The sequence below is a fragment of the Neofelis nebulosa genome, chromosome 15 (genome assembly GCF_028018385.1).
Source record: "Neofelis nebulosa isolate mNeoNeb1 chromosome 15, mNeoNeb1.pri, whole genome shotgun sequence".
NCBI lineage: Eukaryota > Metazoa > Chordata > Mammalia > Carnivora > Felidae > Neofelis > Neofelis nebulosa.
Genome location: NC_080796.1, coordinates 29,945,969 through 29,962,891, shown reverse-complemented (window position 1 = coordinate 29,962,891; position 16,923 = coordinate 29,945,969). Strand labels below are relative to the sequence as shown.

The following is a 16,923-nucleotide window of genomic DNA, read 5'->3' as shown; positions in this document are numbered from 1 at the left end:
TGTATCAGCTTCACTGGGTTCAGCATTACCAAAGGGACTTCTGTTAAACTGTTGCCCAGTTTTGTTCCTGGTCCATTTTTAATCCTTCACAACTCAGAGGTGAGATAATACGGTGTATCACTTAATCCATCCTGTAACTTTTAAGGACAAAAATGCTCCTTTCTTCCCCAAGCCTGTGATCTCAAAGCATGAACACATACCTTTGTTATAGCACTCTCAAACACCGTTAGTGACTTATCTAAGCATCTGTCTCTGAAGTGGGGTCTGGCACACTGTCCAGCCCCCTAGGGAGTTCCCCCAGAACACCTCTGAAGTAGAATTGGTCTTTTATGGCTTCAGTGATCACACCCTTTCTTCATTTAGAAAGCACTAGGGTATGAAAAGAATTTATAGTTGTTCCTGGAGAAAAAGTTCCTTATGGGGGAAAAAAGGTAGGTCTATCAAGTAGATCCAAGAAATCCAAATAGGAAGCCATGATTGATTGATTTATTCATTGATTTACTCTTAACCAGGTTAGGGAATTAATTTAATCCAGTAGTTCTCCATTCTGGCTGCATATTAGAAGCAGTGGGCTTAGGAGTAGGGGAAACCACCGGGAGTGGGGTCTAGACATCAGGACTTCTCAAAAGCTCTCCAGACGATTCAAATGTGCAGTCAAGGTTAAAAGCACTGGTTTGACAAATCAAGTAATTATCAGTTAATGCTACTTTATTTCCCTGAAATGTTTTTTTTTTTTCTTTCTTTCTTTCTGATGCTCATCCACATGGAAGAAAGATGAAGCCAGCGGGGAGGACAAAGTACATCCTCACACCACATGATGAAGAAATCGTGGAGAAATGGACCTCATGGCCCAGGGCGACACTAGCACACCAATCTCACCAGCCAGCCCCAGTTTCTCTGCTGTCTCCATCCCCACCCGCCACGGAGGCCCCTGCTGCTCCCACCTCTTGCATGTAGTTCTGGGTCCTCTGGACCACCAGATCGACGTGGGGGAATCTGAAGCGGCTCTTGAGATCCTGCAGGCGTTCCTGGAGCAGGTTGACTTTAATATAACAAGGTTCCATCTTCACAGAATCCAGTGGAAGATTCATAAGCCGGTTTAGATGCTGCATTTTGGTGAAGGGAAAAGTTAAATACCTTCAGACTCAGGAGCAATTTTGCATGCATATTACATATTACATAAAGTCTAAACAATCAGATGTATATTATTAGAGTGAATTGCTTCCTAGGTTGCTATATCAATGACATTTCAATTGTCTTGCTTCCCTCCTTCAGGGGTCCCTGGGGCAGTTCTATTGCTAGGGCAGGGACTAATAGAGGACCCGGCTGGAGGATGGAAGGACCCAGGGAAGCATTTGGGGGGCTCCAATCTTAGCTCTTGATGGACTCCAGGCTCCCACCTCCAGAACTCGAGAACTAGGCGGGTAGGCTCCCTGGCACCTGGAATTGCTGCTGGGCCTACAAGCCTCCCAGGCCTTCTTTAATGAGTGCCATGCACTTACAAAACCTCAGAAAGGTCGGGATGTCCTCGCACCTGGGACTCTGGGAATGAAGCCAGAATCTCCCCAGTTCTCAGAGGTTCTGTCCGTGCCCACAGAGATTCCCTCTGCCGTAGGTTCTCTATGGTGCCAGTGGGTAAGGAGGTGGGTGGTAGGAAGAGGCCTGGCCTAGGAGAGGCATCCAGTTTAGAAACTGGGATCCCTCCCCTTCTGGCTTGCATGAGCAGTGACTTGGTCAGTGAGGCCACAGGGCTTCCAGCATGAGGGCAGTGACGGACCGCCTCTGCTAGAGACGTCAGGTTTTACCAACATGCTCTTACACCGCAACTGTTGTCAAGATAAAGCATCCTATTTTCCAAGCTTATTTTAAACTAATTTTTAAAATTGAATACTGGGTTTCTAGAATAAGCAGGATGGTGGGTGGAGAAAGAGAAGATAGAAAGGTATTGAAAATGTATGCTCAGGGAGAAGTGGGGAGTAATACTGAGTAACTGTGAGTAATATCGGATGTGCTGTCTGATTTTCAGGTCACAGAAAAGAGACAAATCTAGACTTTTAGGTGCCTCTAAATAGGAATTGTTAAAGGGCCCATTTTTTTTTTTTTTGCATGTTTTTTTTTTTTTTCAACGTTTTTTTTTTTTTTTTTTTTTTTTTTTTATTTTTTATTTTTGGGACAGAGAGAGACAGAGCATGAACAGGGGAGGGGCAGAGAGAGAGGGAGACACAGAATCGGAAACAGGCTCCAGGCTCCGAGCCATCAACCCAGAGCCTGACGCGGGGCTCGAACTCACGGACCGCGAGATTGTGACCTGGCTGAAGTCGGACGCTTAACCGACTGCGCCACCCAGGCGCCCCTTTTTTTGCATGTTTTTAAAAAGAAAACGTTACTCTTGTTGAGAAGTGAGCTGTGAGAGCCTCACAGAAGTGGAGTGAATGAGCACACACGTGGGGTCAAACTTGTCCCTCCTCACGTGATATGTACTGTATTTATTTTTAAGAAATAACAATTAAGCAGGCAGGAGAGGGAAAATGGGTTACTGCTTGGCTTCTATCAGACCCACCAAAGTTTAAACAAGTGGTAATACCTATTGCTAATGGGCATATGGAAGAAAGTCCTCTGCCATACCCAATTGGTGGAAACGTAAAATTTAAATCCCTTTTTTTTTGAAACGCAAATGGCAACATCTGTTAACAGGAGAAATAAACCTACGTTTCAACCTAGCAATCCTGCTTTAGGAATCTATCCCACAGGCATGAAAGCATCAGAGCATAATATATGTAACAAGGTTATTTATTGCAGCTTTGTCCATGATGCCAGCAACATTTGGATAGTTGAATAAATCATGGTACATTCATACGTGAAATATTATGTAGCCATTAAAAGAATGATTTAGAGCTAGAACAGCTAACCTGAAGACAGTTTCATGAGGTATGTTTGAATGAGAACACTGATAAACAGAGTAGGATCTGTAATGCGATCCCATTTTTCTAACGAACAATCTGAAAAAACAGCCTGTAAATGTGTATGTTTTATATGCTATAGAAACATGGGGAAAAGGACAGAATGGCATATGCTAACATGTTAACACTAGTGACTTGTAGGGAGGTGGGTGGTGCCAGGGTACGAGGGAGAGTAAAGGCAAGGTTTAAAAAAGGCTGGAAAAAGAAAATTCAAAATATTCATAAAATTTATCTTGTTTCTGTATAATTACATGCGTATGTATGCATAAAGATATAAGGGGGGAAAAAGAGAGGTATCTGGTTTTATCCACTGACTTGTAGCAATGTGTCAAGAGTAAAACCAAGTTGCCACGTTATGTCTGTCAGTGATTCTTGAACTTCAGTGTGCATCACATCCTTGGGGGGCCCTTGTAAACCAGACTGCTGGGCCCTACCTCCCCTCTGCCCAAGTTTCTGATTCAGTACAGAGTTGGTGGGGGGCTGAGAATTTGTGTTTTTAACAGCCAGGTGATAATGACGCTGCTGGTCCAGGGACCACACTTCGAGAAACATTGTTTTTATCATGAGTCTTATTATTGGAAACAAATCAACAAAAAAAATTTATATAAATGACGGTATATGCTTCTTTTGTGTGAACAAGAAAAAATTATGTGAAAACACATTCTAAGCTATTTATATCAGTTAATTCAGGGAGTCAGGAGTCGAGGTGGTGTAGGTGTTGGAGTGGGTATGGGCGATCAATTATGCTCATATATATGAGCATATTGCTTCACTTGTGCAAGCATATTATTATTCTTGCAACTTGAAAACCATTGATAAAGGAAATCAGGTGAATGGACTGATGGATGGGGTGGCTGGAGGAATGGAAGAACTAGATGAATGAGAGAAGGAAGGGAAGGAGAGGGAAAGAAGGAAGAAAGGAAAGAAAGCATGAATGCAGATAGAGCACCAAGGAAAAGGCAGCCCCATGCAGACCATTCACACTGAATTCCTTGGCTTCATATCTACCTCTTTTAGCTGGGCGTTGTCTTTGGTGGTCTGAAAGTTCTGGGTAAGTTCATCCACTTCTTTTTCAAAGAGTGAGCGTACTTCACTGAATCCTGAGCTCACCGGCCCCATGAGCTCCTCCAGGATGGACGCCAAGAATGGTTGAACACTCTCCACACAGCTTCTCTCTGCTGGCTCGGCCACCATTGCTGAGATAGGAAACAGCCAGAAAACCATCACTTGTTATAGGCAAAGTTGAGTTCAGAGTCACTGGAGCCAGGCCACGGCTGGGCAGTGCCCACAGAGCCATTTAACAGCCAAAGCAAGCTCAAATGGGCAAGACAGACCAGCACAGGGAGTCCTGTGCCAGCATCACCAGAATGGAAAGCCATTAGATGCTTTCAGAATTGAAATAAACAGTCCCTCCTCTCCCCAAGCTTTCCCCTGCCCTGGGATGAAATGCATTTTTCTGCATGGTGTCTGTAAACATGCAATGCCTAATACAAAAAAGAAAACGCTGGTGACCCTCCTGTTTACTATCAATGATCATTATATGTGCATAGCTTGTCTTCTAAGAAACACAGTTTACTAAGTTCTTTTAATTGAGGTATAACTGACATCTAACATTATGCTAGTTTCAGTTGTACAACATAATGATTCAATGCTTGTATATAACAATTTATTAAGTTTTAATTAATTTCTCTAAGAGTTAATCAGCTCATATAATTCAATTCCCATCCCCCTCCTCAAGAGACTTTTTAAAAATCAAGTACAGTCTTTTCTTGGGCAAACAGAAACAAATTGCATTAAAAACAAATGCCACCTACCTCTCATCCCCCAACTTTTGTTAAAAGGCTATTTTCTTCCCCTGATAATCAAGGAAAACATGTGCAGAGACAAAAATATAGAGAGTGCAAAAAATTATAAAGAGGGATGAAATAAATGTAACCACACTTCCCAGACTCAGTAAAGATGCTCATTTAGAAAGTCTGAATGGGACATGCAAAGCTCCATTTACTTATTTATTTATTTATTTTTAATTAAAATTTTTTTTTAAGTTTATTTTCTTTTTTTAAATATAATTTATTGTCGAATTGGCTAATATACAGTGAGTACAGTGTGCTCTTGGTTTTGCGGGTAGATTCCCGTGATTCATTGTGCTTATTTTCATTTTTGAGAGAGAGAAAGGGAGACAGTGTGTGAGCACGGGAGAGGCAGACAGAGAGGGAGACAGAATCCAAAGCAGGCTCCAGGCTCCGAGCTGTCAGCACAGAGCCCCATGCAGGGCCCGAACCCGCGAACTGCGAGATCATGACCTTGGCTGAAGTCGGATGCTCAACCAACTGAGCCACCCAGGTGCCCCCCAAAGCTGCATTTTTTTAAAGTCCTAAGGTGACTGCCAAGATTAACCAGGTTTAAGAGCAGTGAACTCGTGAAGGAAGCCTGAGCCGGAAATGGCCTGAGTTCGTTCTGTAAACTGGAAGGCTAACTTTGTGGCGCTGGTAAGTCTCATAGCCTTGTCATGTAGTATCTCAGAACTAAGTAGGGAAGTGTAAGTGCATATGGGAGTCCAATCCTTCCATTTTATAGGTGGACAGTCAGAGGCCTGGAGGTGCCAGATGGCTTGACGAAGGTCACACCCTAATTTGCACATTTGGGACTACACTTCGAGGGTATTTCTTAATGTTTTATTGACAATAACTTGCTTACAGTGAGATGAACGGCCACGTTATTTCAATCTGCAGAAATATTTCACAGTAATGGGGGATCAGACTGCCTCTTCTAAGAATCTGAGACGACCAGTATTATTAGTATTATGAATGATTCACAAATATTTGGTATATAAAATATTAACGAGTCTTAGAACTGTTAGGATAAAAAAAAACCTTTTGATTATCTGATTTAAATATGGGGGCGCCTGGGTGGCTCAGTCGGTTAAGCGTCCGACTTTGGCTCAGGTCATGATCTTGCGGTTCGTGAGTTCGGGCCCCGCATCGGGCTCTGTGCTGACAGCTCAGAACCTGGAGCCTGTTTCAGATTCTGTGTCTCCCTCTCTCTCTCTCTGACTCTCCCCCGTTCATGCTCTGTCTCTCTCTGTCTCAAAAATAAATAAACGTTAAAAAAAAATTTTAAAAAATAAATAAATAAATAAATATGAAACAATCTATGACTTCTACAAATGACTTGCTTGATACCAAAATGCAAAACTGTGTGTCAGGAGAATAAGTGAATGATTTATCAACTAACTTTGAGAGAAGAACTGTTTGAAAAGCATCTAATTGAAATTTCAGAATAATCACGAACACAGGCAGAATGCAGAAGAGATTTAGGGGTAGCTGGCCGGTTTCACCCACTGAGCGGGGAGGAAATGGACACAGGGAGGGGCCGTGGAGAAACCTGTTCCTCTCTGCCTGATTCCCACTGATGCCTGCGCCGCCATGGGCTCTAGCCCCCTCCCTGTGCCTTTATTCAGTGTACCTTTCACCTTCTTTCCTCCACCTCTGCTTGTGAACATCCCACTCACTTCCAGACCCAGTATAAACTTCACCCACTCGGACAGCCTAGAGCCCTGGAACCACCACACAGCTCCTGAACTGTGGTCTGCCTGCCAGTGTTTCCTTAGGGATTGGAATAAATTTTACACCCCACACGGATATGCTCTGCTGATTTTCAAGGACGTAGGGGCGCTGTTGTAATGAATACTGTCCGGTGACACAATGATTCATAAACCATCCAGAAGTTAGGGCAGCTGTGGAGAAGCCACTGAGCGGAGAGATTAAGGCAAAAAGTGCTAGAGTTTGAGGGGTTTGAAGCCTGACTCTGTTTTGTTATCTGGGGCAAGTTACCTAATCTCTGGTTCAGTTGTCTCATCTGGTAGGTGGAGATCATAAGAGTAATTACTTCTGAGTTTACTCTGTTCAAAATGCTTCGAAGCGTGTGTGGAGCTCTGGAAACCCTCACTCACTGTTAGCCCTCATCATGCCTGTTGGCATCATCCTTTTTTCCAATCAACCCACACTAAAACAGCACTGTTGTTATGAGAGGCCCACATGGGATTTGAAGTTGAAATGGTTGCTGTTTATGAACCACTGTGCCCTCTGTTCCTGCTGCTCTTGTGGCATCTACCACCTTTTTTGCTGCTGTTTCAGTATCTGTAACATGCCTCCTCAACTCCTTTTGTAAAATCGCATTGTCTTCTTTATATCCTCATAGCCTTTGTATTCAGTAGGAGCAGAATGCATGCTTATTTATTTTTTTAATTTTTAATGTTTATTTATTTTTGAGAGAGAGAGAGAGAGAGAGAGAGACTGTGAGTAATGGAGGAGCAGAGGGAGAAGGAGACACAGACTAGGAAGCAGGCTCCAGACTCTGAGCTGTCGGCACAGAGTCTGACATGGGGCTCGAACCCACAAACCATGAGATCATGACCTGAGCCAAAGTAGGATGCTTAACTGACTGAGCCACCCAGGTGCCCAGAATACATGCTTATTGAATGAATAAATAATTGTGGGGCAGAATGAAAGATTGGTTGTTTTACTCTCAAGAATCATGTGGGAGGAAATGGGAAGAAAGGACTTAATACTCCCAAAGTTTTCTCGAAATACAAAGCCCTTTATTGACACAGGCTGAGGTATACAGTCAGCCCCTGAACAATGCAAAGCTTAGGGGCGCTGACCCCCTGTATAGTTGAAAATCTGTGTATAACTTTTGACTCCTCCAAAACTCAACTCCTAAGAGCCTACTGCTGACTGGAAGTCTCACCTATAACGTACACAGTCAACGAACACATACTTTCTATGTCATCTGTATTACATACTGTATTCTTGCAAAAAACGGAGCCAGAGAAAACAAAATGTTATTAAGAAAATCATTAGGAAAGGGAAATATATTTACAGTACTGTACTGTACTGTAAGTGGATCTGTGCAGTTCAAACACCTGCTGTTCAAGGCTCAACTCTACTCATTATTTTAATGGCAGAGAACCAGAGGCCTGGTCAAAATGTGCTTCTTATACTGCCTTTTAAAAAGACTTGATCGTGACTTCCTTTCAAGGTATCTTTTAGGAAACAAAGACTAGTCTAGAACAGAATGTTTTTCCATCTTATGTGGGTTATACTGGAGCCACAGAGACCAGGCAAGAGTGAAAGGGAGAGGTTGGTTTAATTTGGGCCATGAGAATCGCCATGGTTAGGTCCAGCTCAGCCCAGCTGCCAGGAATATGGACTCAGGAGTTGGGTGCTGGCAGTTTTAGGTTGAATACGGTACTTCGATACACAGTCTATTCTAGATCAGTTGTGCTAATGGAGGAATGAGAGATGTAGATAATAATACACACAAAACACTGTGAATTTATATCTGCCTGGGAAGGCAGCGCATGAACAGACACGCACATCTTTGCTGTAGTTATGCCTCCACCATTCTACTCTCTCAGAAGAATCAGCTGGGAGGGTGCTGAGGTGAGCTGGGCTGCAGTGGAAACAGGGCCTGAAGTGCAGAGGATAATGTCCCTATTAGATTCTAAGTGTCTTGAGAGCAGGAGCTGGGTCCCCTGTTCACTGCTAAAGCTCTAGCACCTTGCCCAGAAAGCACTTAGTATGTTTTTAATGAATGAGTAAGTAAACGGGCAAGTGAATGAATAATCGGAAAACTAACAATATAAGAAAATTGCTGATAAATAATCACAGATTTGCATGCACGCTTCTGTCATATGACATTGGGTGTGGCGCACTTCTGGAGATGTAGGAACGGAGAACCTCAACATTTTACCCTGTAGAATTCCTTAGAGGCCATTTCAGGCCTCTTGTGAGGGCACAGGCAAATATTTTTCTCTTAATGGCCAGGTAGAGAACATTGGAGACTTTGCAGCCCAGAAAGTCTCCGTTCCAACTACTCAACTCTGCCCTTGTAGTATGAAAGCAGCCATAGACAACACATACATGAATGGGCACGGCTGTGTTCTGATGAAATGTTATTTACAAAAATAGATGGTGGGCCCGATTTGGGCCAAGGGCCACAGTTTGCAGACCCCACTCTTGTGGGCACTCCTGATTACAGAGGAGGACACTAAGGCACATGGAAGTCAAGTGACCTTCCCAAGGACACATGACTGGCCAATGTTGCCCTCGTGACTAGAATCTTGATTTATCAACTCTAAGTCAACTTTTTTTTCTTGTTGAGGGAAAATCCATTTATTCATCCATTCAAGTATTTGCTGAGAGTCTGCATATCCCAGGCGTGGTACTAGCCCCTGGGTGTGCCTGAGTAAACCAGGGATCACATGGCCCTGTTCTTAGCTTACAGCAGAGAAGGGCAGAGGTAGAAGCCATTACAATCAGTGTAAGAAGTGCTACAGGGGCACCCGGGTGGCTCAGTTAAGCGTCCAGTTAAGCGTCCAGCTTTAGCTCAGGTCATGATCCCACATTTGTGAGTCTGAGCCCCACATGGGGCTTTCTGTTCTCAGCGCAGAGCCGGCTTCAGATCCTCTGTCTTCCTCTCGCTCTGCCCCTCCCCCACTCTCTCGCACACGCACGCACATGTGCTCTCTGTCTCTGTCTCTCTCAAAAATAAATGGACAAATTAAAAAAAACAAAGAAGAAGTGCCACAGCAGGGAGGTGTGGGCAGTATCAGAATATACAGGCACCACCCCGGGCAAGAAGCAAACTTTCCTCCACCTTGTGTCCCTGAAGTTTCCTTGGGAAGGGCCAGGCCCTCACTAGCACCGCTAGCATACTCCTATTACACCTGTTAGCACCTCTTCCCAATTCCCTCAATTTAGTTTTCCTCTCAAATCATGTATTTTGACGACACGGTGGAGCCCTACACAGACAGCTTATTTAGCACACAGGAGCATGGATGATCTCCACTGACCTTTGATCTTTCCAATTAAGAAGTTCTTTGAGTTCACGATCTGATCCATGTCTGAACGGATGGTTCCTTCTAGGTTCTTCGTCAGAGTTCTGCATTCCTCCTTCAAGGCACTTAATCCTTCTGAAACCTGATGCCGAACCAGTTTGTAGGCCTCCTCAAGGAGCTGCAACAGAGAACAGCACATAAATCTGGGCTCGGTCACGTGCAAGCGACTGCTGGAGTCAAGTAGTGGGGGGGGGGGGGGGGGGAGGGTTAATCACAGATTATCATAACATAAACAAACTTGCATGTGCACTCTAATTGTTCTTTCAAAGTTTGAGTCTGTTTGGATCAGTCCCCATGTAAGTGAGACTAAGCAGACTCAAGGTATGCAGTTCTCTACACAGCAAAGAAATGATTTAAAAAAAAAAAAAAACCCTGCCCACCCCCAAAAGAAGGGAATTCGAGTAGCACAGTTGCATAGCAAAATGATCACTTACACCAAGCCAGGCCCTCTTTCTGTCGTTCTTCTTCCCCTTCATTTTGGGCAAAAGGTCTGTCTGAAGGGTTGGCAGGAGCTCCTCCATCACCAGGTTACTTAGGATCTGTGGGGAGGAAGACACAGATTCCGTTAGTTGGTGATTGCTGAATCTGAGCATCAGGCCAACTGAAGTTGTCATCATTGGTCGTCCCTATCCAACATAAGATTGTCCTGGGCTATGTAAACTCAGCTAGACTATTAACAATAGCCAAAGTATGGAAAGAGCCCAAGTGTCTATCGATGGACGAATGGATAAAGAAGATGTGGTATATATATATACATATATATATATACATATAAATATATATATATGTATATATATATACATATATATATATTTATATGTATATATATATATGTATATATATATAAACACACACACAATGGAGTATTACTCGGCAATCAAAAAGAATGAAATCTTGCCATTTGCAACTATGTGTATGGAACCATAGGGTATTAAGCTAAGCGAAATTAGTCAGAGAAAGACAAATATCATATGACTTCACTCATATGAAGATTTTAAGACACAGAACAGATGAACACAAGAGAAGGAAAGAAAAAAATAATATAAAAACAGGGAGGGGGACAAAACATAAGAGACTCTTAAATATTGGGGCCCCTGGGTGGCTCAGTCGATTGAGCATCTGGTTTCGGCTCAGGTCATGATCTCGCAGTTCGTGAGTTCGAGCCCTGCGTTAGGCTCTGTGCTGACAGCTCAGAGCCTGAAGCCTGCTTCCGATTCTGTGTCTCCCTCTCCTTCTGCTCCTCCCCCACTCGTGCTCTGTCTCTCTGTCTCTCTGTCTCTCAAAAATAAATAAACATTAAAAAATTAAAAAAAAAGAGAGACTCTTAAATATGGAGAGCAAAGGGTTACTGGGGGGGGGGATGGGCTAAATGGGTAAGAGGCATTAAGGAATCTACTCCTGAAATCGTTGTTGCACTATATGTTAACTAACTTGGATGTAAATTAAAAAAATAAAATTAAATAAAAAAAATAAACTCAGCTAGGCTGATAGTTTAACTCTGGTTTTGAGGCTACAGAAATCTCAACTAAGACAATCTTCAAGGATAAATGTTCTTAAACATCTGCAAGGAACAGTAATGTCTGCTGACAGCTCCTCATCAGGAAGGACAAATTCCTCAGATTCAAACCAAAAGAATCTAGTGCATTTAGGATAAAAGGCAAAACTTTCACTATCGATAAGGGCACCCATAGCAACACTGTGAAAGGGGTCAGGCTTTGTTTTGGTGGCTTGAGTCCTGGCTTGTGTCCCCTGAGACCATCATCCTCCTCAAGCTCCCTTGGAATCTGTGTGTCTTCATGTTCTTTGTCCCTGCTGTTCTCTGAACCCCACCTCCATCCTCTATAAAGTTTAGAAAAAGATGGGGGTAACACACAGTTGGGGCAACTGGATGTTTGTGGGATGAACAGAATATGGGGAAGGGGATCTGAAGTTTTCAGAATGTTAAAATTGTTTCCAAGTCACTCCTAAAATGTTGCTTGGCCCAATGAAAAAATTTTTTTGAATCTGAGCAGTGTTCTCTGTGTCAATGTATTACAATGTTCCTTTAACTACCCACCTTACCCTGCATGGAGCAGATTTGTTCAGATTCAGTTTCACTATGAATCTTTTGGGGTTCACAGCTTAGTTTTCAATATCAGGCTATAAAAAAGATTTACAAGGGAAAAAGTAATTTTGAGAATGGTAGAAAAGTAGAGAATCATTTGACATCTGTTCTATGAATTTAAAATAATGTTCATGCAAAATAATTGACCTCCTTCTCATAAAAATTCAAATTAGGCTTTGGGAATTATGGACAATTTTTTCTGAGGTCATTGGTCAGCCTCGTGCTAGTGGAAATACTTATGAGCTCACTAGATTTTGCCTTCCACCAAGGGCTCTGTTACAGCAGGGTGTAACACATTAGCTGAGCTGAACAGGAACACTCCCAGGGTGGGAGGTGGATGAGCCGTCCAGTCCCCCTGTGCCTGTGGGTTCCTAGGAGAGAAGTCTGCTCAGGTCAGTGCAGGGAATGGGCCTCTTGTCACCTGAAATATTGAACTTCATGGTATGACAAAGATTATAATGGAGACAGGATTTCTGCTAGTTCTTGTGATTCATCGGTGGAGATGTTTTTCTTTCTTAGTCATTCTTTGGGAGCAGTCACGAGGTGAGCTAGAATTTTTGAGGAATTTACAAGGAACTTGACGTGTGCAAGCTCCATGGAGATGAGGAGATCCAACAATTAGATTCAGGTAGGTAGTTAATAATCCATTGACCCTCCCCCCCATCCTGCACAATGGAGTAAGTCCTTAGTTGGAACACATCTTCCCAAGAGTGATGAAAATGTAGCATAGGGAGAAGGAGCTAAGAAAATAAAGAGACCAAAGCCAGAACTTAAAAACAATGGGAAATATTATCTTAGTTGAAAGTGTTACATTCAGGGTCATAATAATTGCCTGCTTCGCCCTTCTGCAGAGACTGGTTTGAGTCTGAACATAAGCATGAGAGGGGTTTGAAAAGACCAAAATGTTACAAAGGCCAAAGGGAAAAAAATCATCTATTTGGGTAGGTTTATAGTTTTCTTTTAGTCTTTCCCATATAATATTCCAAGACATTCAGTTCTATTTTATAGTTTAGGGAATTGAAAAGGAAATATGTCTGGGGGAAAAAAGGAGGAGAATAGGAGTGGTTTGCAAGGGTGGGGGGCTTGACAAGTCACAGGGCAAGGCAGAGCCTCAGAGTGCTGGGGCCCAACTGTGTCCATCCCAACACCGAGTCACCCTCTTCCCCTAACCTTCAGCCCCACCCTCCATCCTTGTGCTGCCTCTCAGCTTCCCAGGGCCTTCTCTGAGATTCCCTACCTGGGTCAGCTCTCCATGAGCAGGGTCCAAAGTTCTGGGGCTGTTCTAGGGAAAGTAGCTACTTTAATAAATAAACTGTGCTAATGAAGGGGTTTCTCAACCTCTCTCTTGAGAACAGGATCCACTGGGTCTCACCATAAGGGGCCTAAAAAATACCACTTTTGCTTAAAAAAAAAAATGGTGTGTGTGTGTGTGTGTGTGTGTGTGTGTGTGTGTGTAAATTTAACTTCTGGGATATACAGATTTTAAAATTCCATCACACATATAAGAAATCAAACATGCCATTAGGTTGTTCAAAATCAACCACACCGTGTGTTACCTTCCAGATGTGGGGAAGGTGTGAGATCCAGAGAGACTGCCCTCCTTCCTGAGACTGGACTGATAGTCTGATCAGGCTGTCGGCCTTGTGCCTTTTGTGTTGCTGAGAGGCCATGGGTGAAAGAATCCATTTAAAGGGGCACGTTTGAGGTCATTAGACAAAAGACAACCCTGAAATGTATGGAGAAGGCCTAAAACGTGGACAGTTTTCTTGTCTTGAAACCACCTGTTCTGTGGGAACTATGAACTATTTTCTCAGCTCATCTGGTTCATTTAAAGGCAAATTTAAATTGACAATAATAATTACAAAATAATAAAGATATTTATTAAATGAATATATTGCTATAAATAATAAATATACCAAATCACTGTAAATGCTTTACATCTTGCAAAATACTTTCCTTCAGGACTTCATTTGATACATTTTTTATAGACAAGTAGGATATATATTGACGTTTTTACTAGTATATAAATATTTTCACCTTAATAGTCTGTAGGCAAGTTATCCTAAGATATTTGCTTTGCCTCGGCAGTTGCCTAAAAAATCACCACTGCCATGAGGGCCCACCAGACTTGCTGTGTGAGTCATTACTATGAAGATAATAATGTAATAATGCTGAACATCTGAATACCAGGCCATGAGGTTAGAGGGGGTGACGACACAATGATGATCAAGTAAGTGCTTAGCAGACAGGAAAAAAATGCAAATAAACCCAGTGCTTTAAACAGAAGATGTCAGTATGGAAGCCAATTTGACATATTTAAAAAAATAATAATAAAATAAACAGAAGATGCCAGGGGCGCCTGGGAGGCTCAGTTGGTTAAGCATCCTACTTCAGCTCAGGTCATGATCTTGTAGTTCATGGCTTTGAGCCCCGTGTGGGGCTCTGTGCTGACAGCTCAGAGCCCGGAGCCTGCTTCAGATTCCATGTTTCCCTCTCCTCTCTCTGCCTCTCCCCTGCTCTCTCTCTCTCAAAACTAAATAAACATTAAAAGAATTTAAACAGAAGATGTCATATTCTCAAACTCAGTTACGTCATGCCATTTTCTTTAACTACATAGCTTCTCTGGGCCCCTGACCTCTTTTTCCTGTGAGTCTGAGGACAGATGCTGCTTCGGCTTCATATGTGAGGTTACAGAGAGGCGGACCCCCGCTAGGCCCCAGACAGGAAGGTTTTGGAATTCATTTCCTTTCTCCAGCTTCTTGAAGGAGAGCCTGATGTGGCTCGAAATGGGTTTTCTGTCACAGACTGGCACTGTGACTTCAGCCGACCTCTCTGAACATTCTTTCAACCGGGGGGTTTTGGACAAACAATCCTTGAAATGCCTTTCCAGCGCTCACATTGTCTGAGTCTAACTTCACCATAGATATTCAGATTCCTGGGGGAGCAAAATTTCTTATTGGGTCACTTGATAACTCCAGCTTTTACTGATCTCGTCTCTGTTTTTGTTTTGTGTTGTTCTGCTTTCCTACTTATGGTATTTTTTATACTGCAAAATTAGCACCTTCCTATCACTGCTGGCTGCCAATGCTTTATGATGTCCATATATGTACAGACCCACATGTCTACCCACATACACTTCTAAGGCTGCCTCATTCTCGGGATGTTTCTAGGTATGTCTTGCCTCACCGCAAGGGCAAGGGATGAGTCATTTGCTTCTCTTGCACCTTATAGCACTTAGCACAAATCAACCCAAAGCAAAAAAACAGAAAGTCAACTCAATCCAAAGAAAGGTTTCATTAAGTACCTGTTTTCAATGGCATCGAGAAAGAAGTGAGCTGACATGAGATTCTAAATGAAAAGATGAAGCAAATAGCATAGCTAAACTTGAGGAGTTAAGTAAATGTTGAACTTGGTATAGCCCCATGGTTGGTGCTGATCTTTCACTGGACCAGGAATCGGAAGCCATCATTTCCTTTGCCATCTGTCCACTTAGCATGGGAGCATGAAACTATCAGCTGCACAGGGCTGGGACCATCCTGTCGTGCCCATCTCTGGATCACCAGCCCCAGCATGGTGCCTGGCATAGAGGGGCTCAATAGCTATTTAATGAATAAAACTGGACAAGTCACTTCACTGCTATATACCTCCCTTGGTTTTCTCATTTACGAAATTGGAAATACTAATAACCTCATGAGATCGATAAAATGAACACACAGAATTAGGATTTGAACATTAAAAAGTATTACACAAAGGCATTTTAATACTGGTATATCTACTAAATATGTTGGTTTATTTGGCAGGCCAATCAGCGTCAAGTGCTTCAGCCTCCCCTTTTGCTTTCATTTTTCTTTATGGTATAAGTACGGTTAGTCCTTAGTTCTCTCAGATTGACGAATGGATATACTTCCCCCAAATATCAGAAACCAAGAGTTAGCCAAAGTTCTGGAATAAGTCTCAAGCTAAGAAATAAATGAGTTTAGAATCCACCAAAGCAGGGGTGGGTGGGAAAGAAGAAGTCATATGGTTAAACAATAAAGAACAGCGATCAAATGTTTTCGGCTTCAGATGTTTAATGACTATACGAAGGCAAGGCCTCATCCGGTCTCCTAATAACAAATTTTCACTGGCCCCCAAAAGAGGCACTCAGGGAAATGAGGGGAAATTAAAGAACAGCATTGTTGGACCCTGGGTGCCTCTCATTAAATAACGCCGTTCCCACTCTCCTCTTCCTGGCTGAATCAGCTGTGTGATTGGTGTCCTCATGGACACAGTTTCCTTGGAGATTTGTAACAACGTCCCTGGTACCAAGCCAATGGACCTGCTTAGCCCATGACTGGCATTTAACCAAGGTCATAGGAAAATTATATCAGACTATAGAGGATAGAAAACTAGAAGAGGTAAGTACAACTCATAGAAAACTGTCTTAATGCTTTTAAAATGTATTTCTTTGACTTCATTTATAAATCATTCAGTAAATAAAGACAAGTGCGTGTGCCAAATAGTTTTCCAACAACGTCTCACTTAATGCTCAGTACCCTGCAGGGCAAACATTATCATTACTCTCTTTTTTCAGAGGAGTAACTTGAGACTAAAAGAGGTTAAATAAGTTGGCAAGATTTAATCCAAGTAGGTTGACCTAAGCCCCCATCACACACTTTGAACTATGCCACACTGCTCGTGTTGGATTGTGGTCTGGAAGCATGAGGTCATTTGAAAGAATAATGCTTTGTAAAGAAAAGAATAGAAAATAATGGAGGGGAGCCTGGGTAGCTCAGTCGGTTGAGCGTCCGACTTCAGCTCAGGTCATGATCTCGCGGTCTTTGGGTTCAAGCCCCTCATCGGGCTCTGTGCTGACAGCTTGGAGCCTGGAGCCTGCTTTGGATTCTGTGTCTCCCTCTCTCTCTGCCCCTCCCCCACTCATGCTCTGTCTCTCTGTCAAAAATAAACAAACATTAAAA

At 42.8% G+C, this 16,923-nt stretch overlaps 1 protein-coding gene and 1 long non-coding RNA gene across 2 annotated transcripts in view; one reads left to right on the top strand and one right to left on the bottom strand.

The window, feature by feature from the left end:
• The window catches only part of LOC131495621 (uncharacterized), a 39,968-nt gene extending 39,019 nt beyond the window's left edge, over positions 1–949 (top strand). Inside the window, exon 4 of the long non-coding RNA XR_009254026.1 lies at positions 771–949. This is a non-coding gene — a long non-coding RNA (uncharacterized LOC131495621). The remainder of the gene's footprint in view (positions 1–770) is intronic.
• NIBAN1 (niban apoptosis regulator 1) overlaps positions 1–16,923 on the bottom strand; it is a 153,176-nt gene that overhangs the window by 12,879 nt on the left and 123,374 nt on the right. Inside the window, exons 7-10 of the mRNA XM_058700636.1 lie at positions 10,296–10,400; positions 9,817–9,979; positions 3,969–4,156; positions 945–1,106 (exon numbers count right to left, since the gene is read on the bottom strand). Coding sequence (XP_058556619.1) covers positions 945–1,106; positions 3,969–4,156; positions 9,817–9,979; positions 10,296–10,400 — 618 coding nt within the window. The remainder of the gene's footprint in view (positions 1–944; positions 1,107–3,968; positions 4,157–9,816; positions 9,980–10,295; positions 10,401–16,923) is intronic.